Source organism: Choloepus didactylus, chromosome 14 (genome assembly GCF_015220235.1).
Source record: "Choloepus didactylus isolate mChoDid1 chromosome 14, mChoDid1.pri, whole genome shotgun sequence".
Classification (NCBI taxonomy): Eukaryota; Metazoa; Chordata; class Mammalia; order Pilosa; family Megalonychidae; genus Choloepus; species Choloepus didactylus.
This window is the reverse complement of record NC_051320.1, coordinates 42,233,871-42,249,435: the sequence shown is the minus strand read 5'-3', so window position 1 is coordinate 42,249,435 and position 15,565 is coordinate 42,233,871. Positions and strand designations below refer to the sequence as shown.

Below are 15,565 nucleotides of genomic sequence, written 5' to 3'. Positions count from 1 at the left end.
AGGGGAACTAGCAATAGAGAGCAATTAAGGAAGGGGGAACAGTAATCCAAGAAGAACAGATATGCTATTTAACGTTCTGGGGATTCCCAGGAATGACTATGGTCTGTTAATTTCTGATGGATATAGTAGGAGCAAGTTCACAGAAATGTTGCTATATTATGTAACTTTCTTGGGGTAAAATAGGAACAGGTGGAAAGTAAAGCAGTTATCTTAGGTTAGTTGTCTTTTTCTTACTCCCTTGTTATGGTCTCTTTGAAATGTTCTTTTATTGTATGTTTTTCTGTTTTGTTTTTTGTTTTTTGTTTTTTTAATTTTTGTTTTGCCATACAGTTGATTTTAAAAGGAAAAAAAGGTTAAAAAAAAAAAAAAAAAAGAAACAAGGAAAAAAAAGATGTAGTGCCCCCTTGAGGAGCCTGTGGAGAATGCAGGGGTATTGGCCTACCCCACCTCAATGGTTGCTAACATGACCACAGACATAGGGAACTGGTGGTTTGATGGGTTGAGCCCTCTACCGTAGGTTTTACCCTTGGGAAGACGGTTGCTGCAAAGGAGAGGCTAGGCCTCCCTATAATTGTGCCCTCTCTCTCTAGCTAAGCCAACTTGGCAGGTGAAATCACTGCCCTCCCCCCTACGTGGGATCAGACACCCAGGGGAGTGAATCTCCCTGGCAACGTGGAATATGACTCCCGGGGAGGAATGTAGACCTGGCATCGTGGAATGGAGAACATCTTCCTGACCAAAAGGGGGATGTGAAAGGAAATGAAATAAGCTTCAGTAGCAGAGAGATTCCAAAAGGAGCCTAGAGGTCACTCTGGTGGGCACTCTTATGCACAATTTAGACAACCCTTTTTAGGTTCTAAAGAATTGGGGTAGCTGGTGGTGGATACCTGAAAGTATCAAACTACAACCCAGAACTCATGAATCTCGAAGACAATTGTATAAAAATGTAGCTTATGAGGGGTGACAATGGGATTGGGAAAACCATAAGGACCACACTCCACTTTGTCTAGTTTACGGATGGATGAGTAGAAAAATAGGGGAAGGAAACAAACAAACAAACAGACAAAGGTACCCAGTGTTCTTTTTTACTTCAATTGCTCTTTTTCACTTTAATTATTATTCTTATTATTTGTGTGTGTGTGCTAAGGGAAGGTGTCAGGGATTGATTTAGGTGATGAATGTACAACTATGTAATGGTACTGTGAACAATCGAATGTACGATTTGTTTTGTATGACTGCGTGGTAAGTGAATATATCTCAATAAAATGAAGATTAAAAAAAATAATAAAAAAATAAAAAACACATCAGCTTCTGTGTGAGGCCAAGGGAAGAGATATTTATTTGTTGCAGGATCTATATTTCCTGTAGCACATTAAATAGCTTGTACAGTCAGTTTATTCAAACACCGTAATTATATGGAACTTTGAGTAGGAAGTGAGATCTGGTAGGTTTGTACAAGTTAGTGTGAAATCCCAATAAATCCCAAAGTAATTTGGGCAGAGAATAAAAATGTATTTGCAAAGACCCCTAAGGAACTGGGGGAAAATGCAGAAATGTTGGACTTCCCCACCTGGGTTATTACTGATATTCTTGCAAGCATTGAGGACTACCAATTTAGCTGGCTGAGCCCTTGATCTTGGGGCTTGCTGTTATGAAGCTTGTTACTGCAAAGGAGAGGGTAAGCCTACTTATAATTGTGCCTAAGAAACTCCCCCAGAAAAATCCCTTTGTTGCTCAGATGTAGCCTCTCTCTCTAAGCCCACTAGGCTGGGGAACTCACTGCCGTCCCCACTACATGGGACATGACTCCCAGAGGTGTAAATCTCCCTGGCAACACGGGGCATGACTCGGGGATAAGCCTGGACCTGGCATCGGGGATTGAGAAAACATCTTGACCAAAAGGGGAAAGTGAAATGAAACAAAATAAAGTTTCAGTGGCTGAGAGATTTCAAATGGAGTCAAGAGGTCACTCTAGAGGGCATTCTTATGCGCTATGTAGATATCCCTTTTTAATTTTTAGTGTATTAGAATAGCTAGAAGGAAATACCTGAAACTGTCAAACTGCAACCCAGTAGCCTTGATTCTTGAAGATGGTGGTATAAGTATATAGCTTACATGGTGTGACTGTGTGATTGTGAAAACCTTATGATTCACACTCCGTTTATCCAGTGTATGGACAGATAAGTAGAAAAATGGGGACAAAAATTAAATGAAAAATAGGGTAGGATGGGGGGATGGAAAGCTTTGGGTGTTCTTTTTTACTTTTATTCTTATTCTTATTTTTTTGGACTAAGAAAAATGTTCAAAAAGTGATTGTGATGATGAATGCACAACTATATGATGGTACTGTGAACAGTTGATTGTACACTGTGGATGTTTGTATGGTATGTGAATATATCTCAATAAAACTTAGTTGAAAAAATAATAAAAATTTGTGATAATTAAATGAGTGAACATGAACCATTTTGTTTTCTCTTAGAAATGTCTCAAATCTCCTGATTTTAGGGTGACAATGTCTTGTTTTCCAGCATTGTGGAATTTTTAAAACACCTTTTTGGGTTTTTTTTAATGATTTATGGCAGTCATTGTGTTATCTAATTTTTCATCTGCTTCCTGACATGGCTTTACTCCTTTTTTAAAAGATGGAGACATTCAAATAGAACAGTTCTTAAATAAAGAAAACATTGATTTTCTCAGAACAAGCTTAGAAGTAAGAACAAATGTGAGTACATATGTAAAATGAAAGAGAAATATTAGCTAAAGAATCTTCAAACTAAATGTAGACCATGTTATCTTTCCTGATGCAAAGTAAGTGTACAATAATAGACATTGAATAAATGAATGAGATATTGAATGAGAATGTACCTCAAAACTTCCACAGACACCAATTTCCAGGAACATTTGTCAACATTCTTTGACTCCTTCAGTCTGCTACTATGTAGGAAAAAATGGTAAAAGCATACTCATCTTTTCGTTACTTACCTTACTCTCAACAATTGCTTGAAACCATGGGGGAAGGTAAAATGTTTATTGAAGTGAAATGTATTAGTATAATGACTATTTTATGTTAATGTTGATAAATGTTTATTCATTCTCTCTCCATTTGGGTTAGGGTTTCAGAAGGACTGCTCTTCTTTGCATGTGTCAGTGTGTGTATCTATGCATGTATGTATGCACATGGGTCTTGTGGATACAAATTCATGGTCTATGTGACAAATTTTTTATAATTTAAAAGTTATTGTAGCCTTGAAATAGTTGTCTAACTTTTCATAGGGTTAGGTACCACTAGATTTATGGGCCATTAGAACATGTTTCACTAATAATAGAAATAAACATTGTAGACTCAACCCCCGGCACTTACACATTAACAGAAGAAAAGACCTAGAGAGGAGACTGCTGACAGAGAGTGCAGAAACAAGCTTTGGAGCTGTAAGTTACCTTGTTGCATGTTCAAGAAAAATCAAGAATAATATAGGTTAGAAAATTATGCATCATAATATCCATATATATATATAACCATATGTACAAACTAGTGTGTACAAACAGTACCATATGTACAAGCAAAATGTGATACTTAAGTGTCTTCACAGCTTTTAGGGGTGAATGTAAGAAGGGAGAGAAGTGAGACTTGGTTGAATTATATCTATATTGATTTAAATTTGTAGATTTTATGGTAGGCCAACAGATAATTTGGTAAAAAATCAGAATTTTGTGCAATTTTCAATTATTTTCACTCAAATTTATTTTTTAAAAATGTTTACTTATTCCAAGCTAATTGCAGGTTTCTTTTCTTCACATGTAGCTTTTGATGATAACTGCCTGAATTTGCCATTAACTATTGCTTCAACATGCAAAAGAAAAGAAAAAAAAAACCTCCTCCTTCCCAAAACATTCCCAAATTAGAATATTATACCCTTTGCCTGATCCTTATCTGTTATTCAACAAGATAGAAATAGCAGATTTTAAAGGACTTTTGAATTTTGGATTTTTGAAAAATGAATTAAATCAGGAAATGTTGGCGAAATCTAACAAAGTAATGTTCACAAAAGCCAAAGTTCATTCAATAAGATTTTATTAAAGGAAATAAATTCTACTTTTAAATGAGTTTGGGAAATAATGAATTAAAATCCAAAATATAATTTGGAGAATGAAGGTAGATTATAAGTACTTTTTTCACAAAATACTTGTTAAGGCAAATAAGAAGAGGAAAAGCAAAATTTGATGGCATTATCCTTTCCCTAACCAATTGTCTTAAATATTATAAATGAAATCTTTCTTACTAAAACTAAAGTTTTCCTCTAGACCTCATCTTTCTCACTTTATATGCAGCATGAGACATCCCTGACTTCTTTTTTCAAACTCTCTCTTCTCTGATATTTGTGACATTTTTATCCTTTAGATCTACCTCCTAATTGCTGCTTCTCAGTTCCTTTTCTTATGCTACTTCATAAATGTGAGCAAAATCCAAGATTCTGACCTTTCAATCTTTTCTTGTTCTGTGCGGGTTTTCACAAGTAACCTCATGCACTGTACAATTCCCACCATCACCTCTAGACAGGTGATTCCTAGTTTTACATTTCTAGCTTAGTCCTCTCTCTGACTTTCAGACACAAATGTCATTTGCTGTACCTCTATACCTTGATTCTTAATGCACATCTCAAGTTTAACATATGCTAAACTAAGTGTATGTGTATTTATTTTACAACTTTGCCTCCATCTGAGTTTCCCTTGTGATATCATAATTATCTACCTTACAGACCAAACTAGAAATTTCATGCTGTTACATTAACCCACACATTCTAACTTGACTTTCTCCCTTCTTAAGTCATCTTTCCTTCTCAACACAACGAAGTATCCTCTTTCTTCTTTCAGTTATTTTTCTAAAACACATTACTAACCATGTCCTTCTTTTGCTTAGACTTCTACATTGGCTCCCCATTGGTCTCAACTAACCTTTTAAGTAAAATTATAGGTAATGTGGTATACTATGTTAAAATGATTGAGTATTTTGGAAGAAGTGACTCTTCGGTGCTCTACAAGGAAGTCAACCAACACATCTTTTCTCAGGCTATTTCCTTTGCTTTGAATACCTTTTGTTTACGTTATCATTCAAAGTCCCAGTCATCCTTCAAGGCTCAACTCAAATATCACCTCCTCTGTGAACTCGTTCCTGACCACCATCTACCCATTTTGACCATTTCCATCAAAATTAGTTATCTTTTATATTATATTAAAGTTGCCATCTTAAACAAGGGACCATGTATTCCTGGGTGTACATGAAAACTTCCCAAGAGTCCTTATAAATAGAGAGTTTAAAAATCAATTTTAAAAAATCAATTTCCAGGTCCACATCTTATTTGTGTACTCTTTCTTAAAACTAATCTTCCTGAGGATACATCTGTGTGCCAAAAGTTTTTCATTACTACTTCTCTATTTTGGTTTGCTAAGGTTGATAAAATACAGCATACCAGAAATGAGTTGGCTTTTACAATGAGTATTTATTAGCTTACAAGTTTATAGGTCGTGATAATGTCCAAATCAAGGCATCAACAGAATGATACCTTCTCCCCGAAGACTGGCTACCAGCAATCCTCAGCTCCTCTGTCAAATGACCAGGTACATGGCAACATCTGCTGGTCTCTCCCTTCTTGACTTCCTTGTTTCCAGCTTCTGGCTTCAGTGGCTTCCTCTCTGAGCTTCTATGTGCATCCTTATGTCTCACCTTCTCTGGGGCTTTTTTCTGTGTCTTCTCTCTTTCTTGAGACCTACCCTGAATGGGGTGGGTCACATCTCAAGTTAAGAGCCTGCTCACCAAAAGATCCTACTTACAATGGGTCCACACCACAGGAATGGATTATATTTAAGAACAGGATCTTTTCTGGGGTACATACAGCTTCAAACCATCACACTCCCCTTTCACGATGGCCCTTCTCCTACTTTACAGAAGAAAGGCCTACTTCTCACCCATCAGATACCTTATTGTGATGCATTGCCCTAGAGTGTGAAAACCTCTGCAGCCCCAAACAAAAGGACAAATGTCAATTATGTGATCTTTTTGCCTATAACTTTGATTGAATTTAAAGGAATGAGGAATATCACAATATAATTCTATTCTTTTTCATCTATACTTTTAAATAAATGTTTTCTTTATACCTTAATCAAAAAATAGGAATAATTTTCATTCCAACAGTAACTATGTTTGATACACAAACCAATTTTAAAGTTGCCATTCATCTGAATAAGACATGACTATCCAATAAGATTTTCTTTCTATATTTAATTGCTAATCAAAATTTATGAAATATTTATACTATTTAAAATCTTTCATCAAGGAAGTGATACTGACTTATCAAATATAGCTAAATGAAACATATTTAAATAAGGAATGTACATTGATTTTCTCTTCTAACCCCTCTCGTTTTTTTCTTTATTTCATGAAATATATATTTATTCAACTCAATTTGCCTTTTTCTGTTCCTTCATGAAGTTACCTCAAGAAAATTATATTCGTAGCCTCCGTATTCCTGTAGGTGGGGGAAAAGAAGGGTAAGGATTACTCTACAAAAGAAGCTGGGGAAAAAGATGAAATGGACTAACATATATTAATGGTCAGCCAATATGAAAAGAAAAATCTATCATAGTTGAAACATATGTATATAATGTAGATAAATATCTATATAATCGGCATGACTGTGTGTGTGTGTGTGTATGTATGTATGTATGATGCTGGTATGCGTTCTAATATGGTTTTCAGAATTTTTACCATGAAGTAGTTTTGCACAGTACAAACTCGTATGATCAATTGTCAGATATCAATTAGAGCTTATGATAATTACAAAGAAGTAAAAATATTCTCCCTAGCCTTTGGTCTTGATTTACCCATTTTGACACTTTGAATATCCTGACTTTACAGTTTATAATCCAACAAACTTCAACTTCATTTTTTATTTATTTCTTACAGCAAAGAGGCATTTATCAAATAACTGAAACAAAAGATTGGTTGTTGTGGGTTTATTTATTCAATAAGTATTTATTAAAAACCTACTTTGTCTTAGGTCTTATGGATTGTAATGTTAAGACATAGTTCCTGACCTTGAAAACATCACAAACTATGATGACATGATCCACATAACATCACTTCAAATATCCCGTATACACTAATGACCACTGAGATTGTATCTCCAGAACTGCATTTCTGAATCCCTCCTGGGTATCACAAGCAAGGTTCTATCACACAAGGTCTTACGAATACCATGAATTTGAATATACACAAAAACGAAAAAGTTTTCCATGCACTGTTCACATAGAAACATCTGCTTTCTGAATTCCTGTTTCTATTAGTGGCACGTTCATGAATCTAGTCACTCGTTATAGAAATTATAGATGTGATATACTCATGGGCCAGGTGGGGAGTTGGGGTTATTGGAAGAGATTCATACATAGGGTTCTCTTTAACTGGGATCTACATATTACCCAGTTCCAATGTGGACCCCATAGGTTCCAGTTTGAAAGTGAGATGGAAAGGGAAATGATGACTATGAGGCGATGGGAATGGCTAAGGCTACATGGGCCAGGTAGGAAGGGAGAGAATTGAGAGCTGACAGGAAAATCTGTGAGGAGATTCAGATCTTTATGAAGTATACTAATACATACCCTATATCTTGTCCTACTCTGTTTGCATGCTTTTTCAGAAGAGAAGTTCATAATGTACACCCAGCTATATTAGTTTTCTATTGCTGCATAATAAATCACCACAAACTTAACAACTTAAAACAGCATACATTTATAATCTCGCAGTTCTGTGGATGGGAAATCTAGGTGGCCTTGGCTGAGTGCTCTGCCTGAGATCTCACAACACCAAAATCAAGGAGTATGCCAGGCCGGGCAAGGCTCTTGGCTGGAAGCTCTGAGAAAGATTCTACTTCCAAGCTCATTCAGGTTGTTGGTATAATTAATTCAGTTCCTTGTGGTTGCTGGAATGAGATTCCCATTTCCTTACTATCAGTCAACCAGGAATCACTCTCAGTTCCTAGAGCTATGTGCAATTCTTCCCACATGGTCCCTTCTTCTTTGAAACAAGAAATGTAGAATTTCTCTTGAGTCAAATTACCCGTACACTTCAAATCTCTGATTTCCTCCTCTGTCACCAACTGGAAAAATGCTCTTCTTTTAAATGGCCCAGGTGATTAGATCAGGCCCACCCAGATGCTTGTCTTAAATCTCCTGTGCCATATGACATAAACTAATCATGGGAGTAAACTCCGTCATATTCATAGTCCCTGGGGTTATGCAGGATGTGTACACCTGAGAGTAGAAAATTTTGTGGGCCATCTCAGAATTCCGCTGACCACAGCAGGTATAGATTTTTTCTTCTGGTGATACAATTTAATGTAGGATCACCATCCTCAAGATCCAATAAGGTCACAAATGGTCATTTGCTGTTCATGCATTCTCATTTTTCAGTGGCAAATCTGTATTCCACTAGCACCATTTCCATCAAACTTAAATTCAAATTGTTCTATACAATTGCAGGGAGGGACAATTAATCCTGTTTATATAAGAAAGGTGAAAAGACGTAATCTCTCCCTTGTATTATTTACTCATAGGCTCATCTCTGTTGCCATTTTCCCCCCATTTAGTCCAAAAAGCAAGCCACTTGGAGCTCCTGTTATAAATGAGTATGCTGATGCTCAGCTACGTGACCTGGTGAGAAGGATGCGTCAAAGAACAGCCCTCTACAAGAGAAAGTTGGTAGAGAGAGATATATCCTCACCAGAAGCCAGCCCCCAAACTGGTAAGCATTTATTACCTTAAGTATTGGGAAGAAGAAAATTATAAGGGGGCATATACTTTGCAAATGTCTTAGTTTGTGTTCCCCCAAAATCAGACCTTCAGACAACAATTTAAGTACAAATACTTTATTTGAATGTGATCCAAGAAGGACAGTGAGAGTGGGAAAGAGAGAGAGAAGAGAGTTAAGCCAATAAAGGGTATGTTAATGGAAGGATTATTGCTGTGGGCAACCAGGGCTTGATCCCACTGAAAAACTGTGGCTCACACCCAAGAATTATCCTAAAGAGAGAGGGGGAAGCTATCATTCCACCACTCCTGTGCCTCCTTAGTTGAGGGCTGCTGAAAGGACTGATGGGACACTTCAAGCAGACCTGCTCCTGCAGTCAAAGGTAATCCTCAGACAGAGGGACTCGGAGAGCCCTCTGCAGGTGACCTCTGAGTGGGCTCCAGGTATATGCATAGGCCACCAACTATATCTACTATAGCAAGTTTTATTGTAAATATTTATTATGAATACCCATAATATACAAAAAGCTGCGTATACAACTGAGCAAAGGCTATCAACACAGTAGTCACATAAGATGATGGACAAATAGCATGCAAACATGTAGGAAAATTATCAACATCCTTAATAATTACCAAAATGAATTTGTGAAATAACAAGTATGATGAAATAGTGCACAAAAGTGGTACATACTATGGTTACATCTATGCAACATATATATATGTATATAGAAAAGTAATAGATGACAGATTGTTTAATAATAAATAAAATAAAATTGTTAATTACATGGGATGGAGTTGAATGGATTTGAGTGTTTCCTTATAATTCTATGTAGATGAAGTTGGATTTTCACAATAAACCATGGATTGTATAATAGTTTCTTTGCAATAAGTAGAGGCTAAAATAAATCAGAGTCATTACAGTTCAATAAATATATGTTAAAGAGAAAAGTTTGACCTTGTTATACATATAACTTAAGGACATATGTTAAGGCTAATGTAGGAAAATAAATCCTATGGAATGTGTATAATATTACTGATCAGTGTAAATCCAAAGCATTGACTTTATTTATACTCCAAAATATGTGAGAATCAGGCATAGATTTAAAATATCCTACATGTAAATCCTTTGTGACATTTTATTAGTAATCTTTAAACCTGCTGTGTATTTCCAAATTCCAGCGTCTTCATTACCTGGATAGTTTCATAAAGTCACTATTTTAAATATCATGAAGGTTTTGTCTCATTTGCCTGAGAGGGGAAGATTCTCAAATATTCTGACTTTAGGAAACTCAAGCTTTCAGCTCAATAAGCTAACTTGATCCTATACAGTAATAATAAACTGGAGTAGAAATGAATTAAATAAAATAGGCTGACACTAAATCAGTAGGACAAAGAAAGATAGTTTGATTTCACATTGTAAGCAAGTTTGTTCCCTTTTTCCAATCTTGCTTCTATTATTGGATGGAAGCTTTGGAAGCTATTTCAGAAATTTGAAACGTGTTTTATAGAAGAACATAAGAATTCCCTGCTTTTGAGGGCATAGTTCATGGCTATGGCCTTCTCCATGGTCGCATAGCACCTAGCCAAGTGTTAGGCGCATAACCTTGATTGAATACTGAGTAGAAATTTTATTTTATGAAGGACAATGAATAGTCAATGATATCTAACCTTTGAAAAATATTTTCATCTTTTCTTCCATATAAAGCAAATCCCACAGCTGTATCATCAACACAAGCAAGAAATGCTAAGCCAAAAGAAGAACACTACTATGGCATGTTGTGTTGCAAAATCCAGCAAGTGCCTCTGACAGATTACCTAAAGCGAATTAGACTTCCAAGAAGCATAGATTCACACACAGGTACCATCAAAGGGTGGACTGTCCCAGTGGGAGGACCAGTTGGCACCAAGACTCCCAGTGACCCAAAGTCACAGATGGCTTCTCTCTTCCTAGTCCACAATCTGAATCTATCTAGAAAGCAGAATTTAAACTACCTAATATGCAAAGGATCATGTGCCCCTCTCTGGTGAGGATAAGATATAAAATTTTCCTGCTTGCTTTTAAAATCCAGTCCAGGGCCTGTCCGGCCCATAATCCCTTTGGAAAGGAATGCCTCAAAGCATTTAGCAGTATGTGCCCTGCCACCAAATTGTTTTAAATATTTTTAAAAATTTTTAAAAGTCCATTGTCGTTCATGGGTTCACAATGCTAATTATTCTATTTGGAAATCCCCTCCCATATCCTCCCCTGGGCAGACAAAGGCAGTGAGTAAAGGGATATGGACTGCCTTAATGGGCTGATTCTCTGCCTCCCCACTTTAGTGCCATCCTCATTGGGTTCTCTTCTCAGGCAAGATGTGGCCTTTCTTCCAGCTTACTCTGGGTGACCCTGAAGCTTAACTTCGGATGAACAAGGGACCTGTTGCTACAGTTATGCCTGAGCAGCAAACCTTTGACTTTTCTTGAGTTTCCCCTTTTCCTGATCCAATTAGTGCAGTTACCCATGGGGACAGACTTGGAGTGGCTACTTCTGTATGAGTAAGGACAGTCTGCAAAGTTGGACGAGTTGAAAGATCACAACATCCCTTTTAAAGGCCATTGCCTCCTGCCCTAGGATTATGCTGAATAGTTAGTATAGCCTCTTGCAGCAAACTGCATATTTCTGGAGGGTAATACCCTAACTTTACCAAACCAAGCAAGCAAATTCTTTTATTGTTTGTTACATGCTATTTGGATTACCCCAGTTGCTGTCTTTCTAGATCAACTCTATCTCCTATGGCTCTTGCTTGTCGCCATTGCCTTTAATTGGAACTGCTGGCTCATACCACTGCGCCTAGTCTTTCCATATCAAACTCCAGACAACACATGCTACTGGCTTATTACAGACATCATAGGTGATATCATCTACCTTTGTGATATGCTGTTAATCCAGCCCAGACTCCAGTTTATAAGAGGAGGAGACATAATAGTAAGTGGGGCATGGGAGAAGCAGAAACTGACAAATAAATGCTATCAGATTGAATATTAAAAAAAAAAATTAAGCAAGTTGTGTTACTTAATGATTTACTGGCTGTTTCTACATATATGGGTCTTTAACCACAGGAAAGCACCACTAATAATAATAATAACCAAATATCACCAATGAATGTTTACCAAGCACTGGGAACCATGCATCTCTCATGCCTTGGTTTCCTCATCTTTAAAATGAAAATAACAATGTAACTTCTCTACTATGTGATGGTATGATTAAATGAATTGATGCATGTAAAGTACCTGAAACTGGCTGAGACATGGTGTGTATTAAATGTCATCTGTCATTAGTATGCTAGTTAACTTATTTACAATGTCTCACCTAATCCTTTCAGCCACCCTTGATAAGGAAGATTTTATTTTTAGCCCCATTTATGATTAGGAAACTGAGTTTCACAGAGAGTAGGTGATTTGCCCAAGGCAAAAATCTAGAAAGTAACAGTGCCAAAATTCAAACTCAGGTCTGTTTGACTCCACAACACAGGCTCGCAATAACTACATGATACTGGTTTTGGATTGGCAAGTGTTACAGAATTTGATCATATTGAGGATACAAAGTTAATGAGCTAGACACATATTTTACCAAAATAATGTAAAAAATGTGTACTTCTTCAATGCAAAAAGAAATAATTTAGTACACATTCCTGTAGTAATCAAACCTTAAACACTCTATGTAACAGTTGTTTCCCTACTGTATTACATTCTGCCATTAACCTCAATACTTTTTAGATAAGACAGGTATTATTTCATCCATTAGAGCCTACTCAACCTTCTTAGGAGGCAGCCTGGTATTTGAGACAGACTAGGCTGTAAGTTTTTGCAGACACAGATTATTTCTTGTTCATCATTCTATAGTCAGCATTGAAAACAGTATAGTACATACATTAAATCCAAGGTTTTAGATGTGGACACTTAGGGCAAACCTTACTTAAAAAGAAAAACAAAGATGTCAGTCCCAGTCTACTGTCTAATAGGGTGGCCACTAGCCTCATGTGTCATTCAGATTTATTTGCTCATTAGTTAAAATTAAATAACATTAAAAATTCAAGTTCTTCAGTTGCACTATCCATGTTTTCAGTGCTTAAGAGCCATGTGTGACTAGTGCTACCGTATTGGACAGTGCAGATTTCCATCATTGCAGAAAGAATGATTCAGCTGCACTCAAAGAGAATGAGACAGCAATGAACCATCAGGACATCCAACAAGATAGCCAATCTATAGCAAAAAGCCACATGACCTGCAGCTGTGTGCACAATCCCAGCACATAGAACGCCATCAGTTTGGGTTCCCCCCCCCCCCATTATTAATATGGTATCTTCTGGTCACTTTCCTTTTCATTCTTCACTTTCCAGATTCATCACAGATCATTTTTCATGATCAAATGCAGTGGCCTACCTCAGAAACTAGCATTCTTGCCCTTACGAAAAATTATCTTCTCCTGGATTTATTCTCTATGTCAAGAAAATTTCATAGCCAATCCAATCAATCTCAAACAGAACACATAAGAATATGGTTTTCATAACTCGTACTCCTCAGCCCTTCCCTAGCTAACTAGAAGGATACTCTTTTTCCAGTAGATGCTCACTGTGACATCCTATTCCCATGTCCCTGGGAGGGCTACACAGAATACAAAGTCTGATGTCACAACAAGAAGAGCAGAGTGACTAGTGTTTGGTACCCTAGATATATGTATATATTTTTGGAGAAGAGAGGTAAGTTCCTTATTACTTTCAATATTTTCTTTTGAATCTCCAGGAGAGCTAAAATTATCAAAAAACTAGAAATCAGTAGTTTGGGTTATTTTTTTTTTCCTATTTTAAAAATATTATTTCCTGGGAAATGTCCCCTATACTTGAAAAAAAGCAAGAGCCAACATTATGGTAAATATATATTCAAAATATTCCTTAAGTGGACCTGAGCATTAGTTTACTCACCAGCATATCCCCAGAGCTCACTGGCAGCTTGATGAATGATGATGATGGTATACAAATAAGAAGTAAACAACCAAAAAAAAGAGCACTAATTTCAACCTCCATTAGATGCACAAGGGGGGAGAAAATCAATGTTTGACAAATGGAAAATGACAAAATCAGTAAAGGGAGACTTTTATTTTCAATTTTCTAAGAGCCCTTTGCACACAATGGAGTGTTAAAACCAAGAAAAATAACCAATAAAAACACACTCAATGAGCTGTATTTAAAATGCATTATCATGAGCTACAGATATAGAGCAGGAACTAATTGCTCTGTTTGTTCAAAAGAAGTTTAATGGTTTCTTTAATTTAGAGTAGGTAGTTTTAGCCTTTGAAACTTGATTACATTTTAGTAAGAACTATGCAAGTTGAGTACCCAACCTGAAGTTCTCACTACATTTAGCTATTGGCATATACCACCAAAGTATTCATTTATTTATTCATTCATTCAACAAACTACTAAGCCTCTAAAGTTGCCACAAGTAATGCACCAGGACTGGAAGACAGAAAGATTAATTCCCCAAGGCCTTGAGAGAATATGACAAGTAACAGACAGCAGATAATTGCAATTGGCGTGCTAAAATTCACAAGAGAGGGAACTAGGAGAGTTTACAGGTTTTCCACAACATTTACGTACAATATCTTTCTTCCAAAAATAATGCTGTCCAAAGTGGGCAGACTTCTCAATCAAATCTCTTTATAGACAGAAGAAATAGAGTTGGAAATGACAGTGGAGTTTATTTAAATATGAGACATTTGCACCCACAACCCTTTGTTAAATTCACTTACCAAACAAAAGGAACCATAGAAATGCTGTGTGCCATCAGGGAACAATGTCAATCAGGCCTTCCCATATAGTCACTGCTTTTGGCACTTGTTCCTCATTTACTGTTTGTGAACTGAACTAAAGAAAAGTAACCACTCCCTTTTCTGTGCTCCATACACTTTACTCATACTGCTATTAAGCAATTTTGTTTAATAACAGTTAGACTAATTATAATATAGTAGCAACAAGCAGACCAGAATCAAATTCCACCTCTGAAATTTGCTAACAGCATTACTTAAAGAAAATAAATTTACCCTTTCATTGACATGATCTTCTTCATCCATAGAATGGTAATAGCAGATCCCACATTATAAACCTACTCTGAGGATTGAAGGAGACAGTGTGTACCCCTAGCCTAGACCATGGTATCTAGATGATGCTCAGTAGTTTTAAAATTGTCAAATGATTTAAATTAGTGAATGCCCACTGTTACCATCTTCCCCCTCTTGTCTCATATTTGTAGGTGTAGCTACCTTTCTTACCTGATTATAAGTTTCTTGAGACTAGGGACAGAAATTGATCATTTTCCTATCTATCATAGGAACTCAAGAGTAGATACTCAAGAAAAAGTGAATGAATAGTGTCTTAGTTTCCTAGAGCCACCTAACAATGTACCGCAAACTGGGTACTTTACAACAATAGGAATTTACTGTCTTTCAGTTCTGGAGGCTGGAAGTCAGAAATCTGTAGGTGTTGGCAGGGCCATGCTTCTTCCAAGGACTTTAGGGTTCAAGCATGGCTTGCCGGCAATCTATGGCATTCTTTGGTTCATGGCATAACTCAATTTCTGCCTCTGTCACATGGCTGTATTTGCTTTCTGTATGTGTCCAAATTTCCTCCCCTTATAAGGGTCCACTCTAATCCAATGTGGCCTCATCTTAACTAAACAAGTTCAAAGATCATGTATACAAAAGGATCATATTCACTAGACTGGGGTTTGT

The 15,565-nt window shown here is 36.6% G+C and overlaps 1 protein-coding gene across 1 annotated transcript in view; it reads left to right on the top strand.

Moving 5' to 3' along the window:
- The window catches only part of CNGB3 (cyclic nucleotide gated channel subunit beta 3), a 206,569-nt gene that overhangs the window by 101,903 nt on the left and 89,101 nt on the right, over positions 1 to 15,565 (top strand). The window contains exons 4-6 of the mRNA XM_037803185.1: positions 8,640 to 8,794; positions 10,505 to 10,657; positions 11,556 to 11,764. Of these exons, the coding sequence (XP_037659113.1) occupies positions 8,640 to 8,794; positions 10,505 to 10,657; positions 11,556 to 11,764 (517 nt within the window). The remainder of the gene's footprint in view (positions 1 to 8,639; positions 8,795 to 10,504; positions 10,658 to 11,555; positions 11,765 to 15,565) is intronic.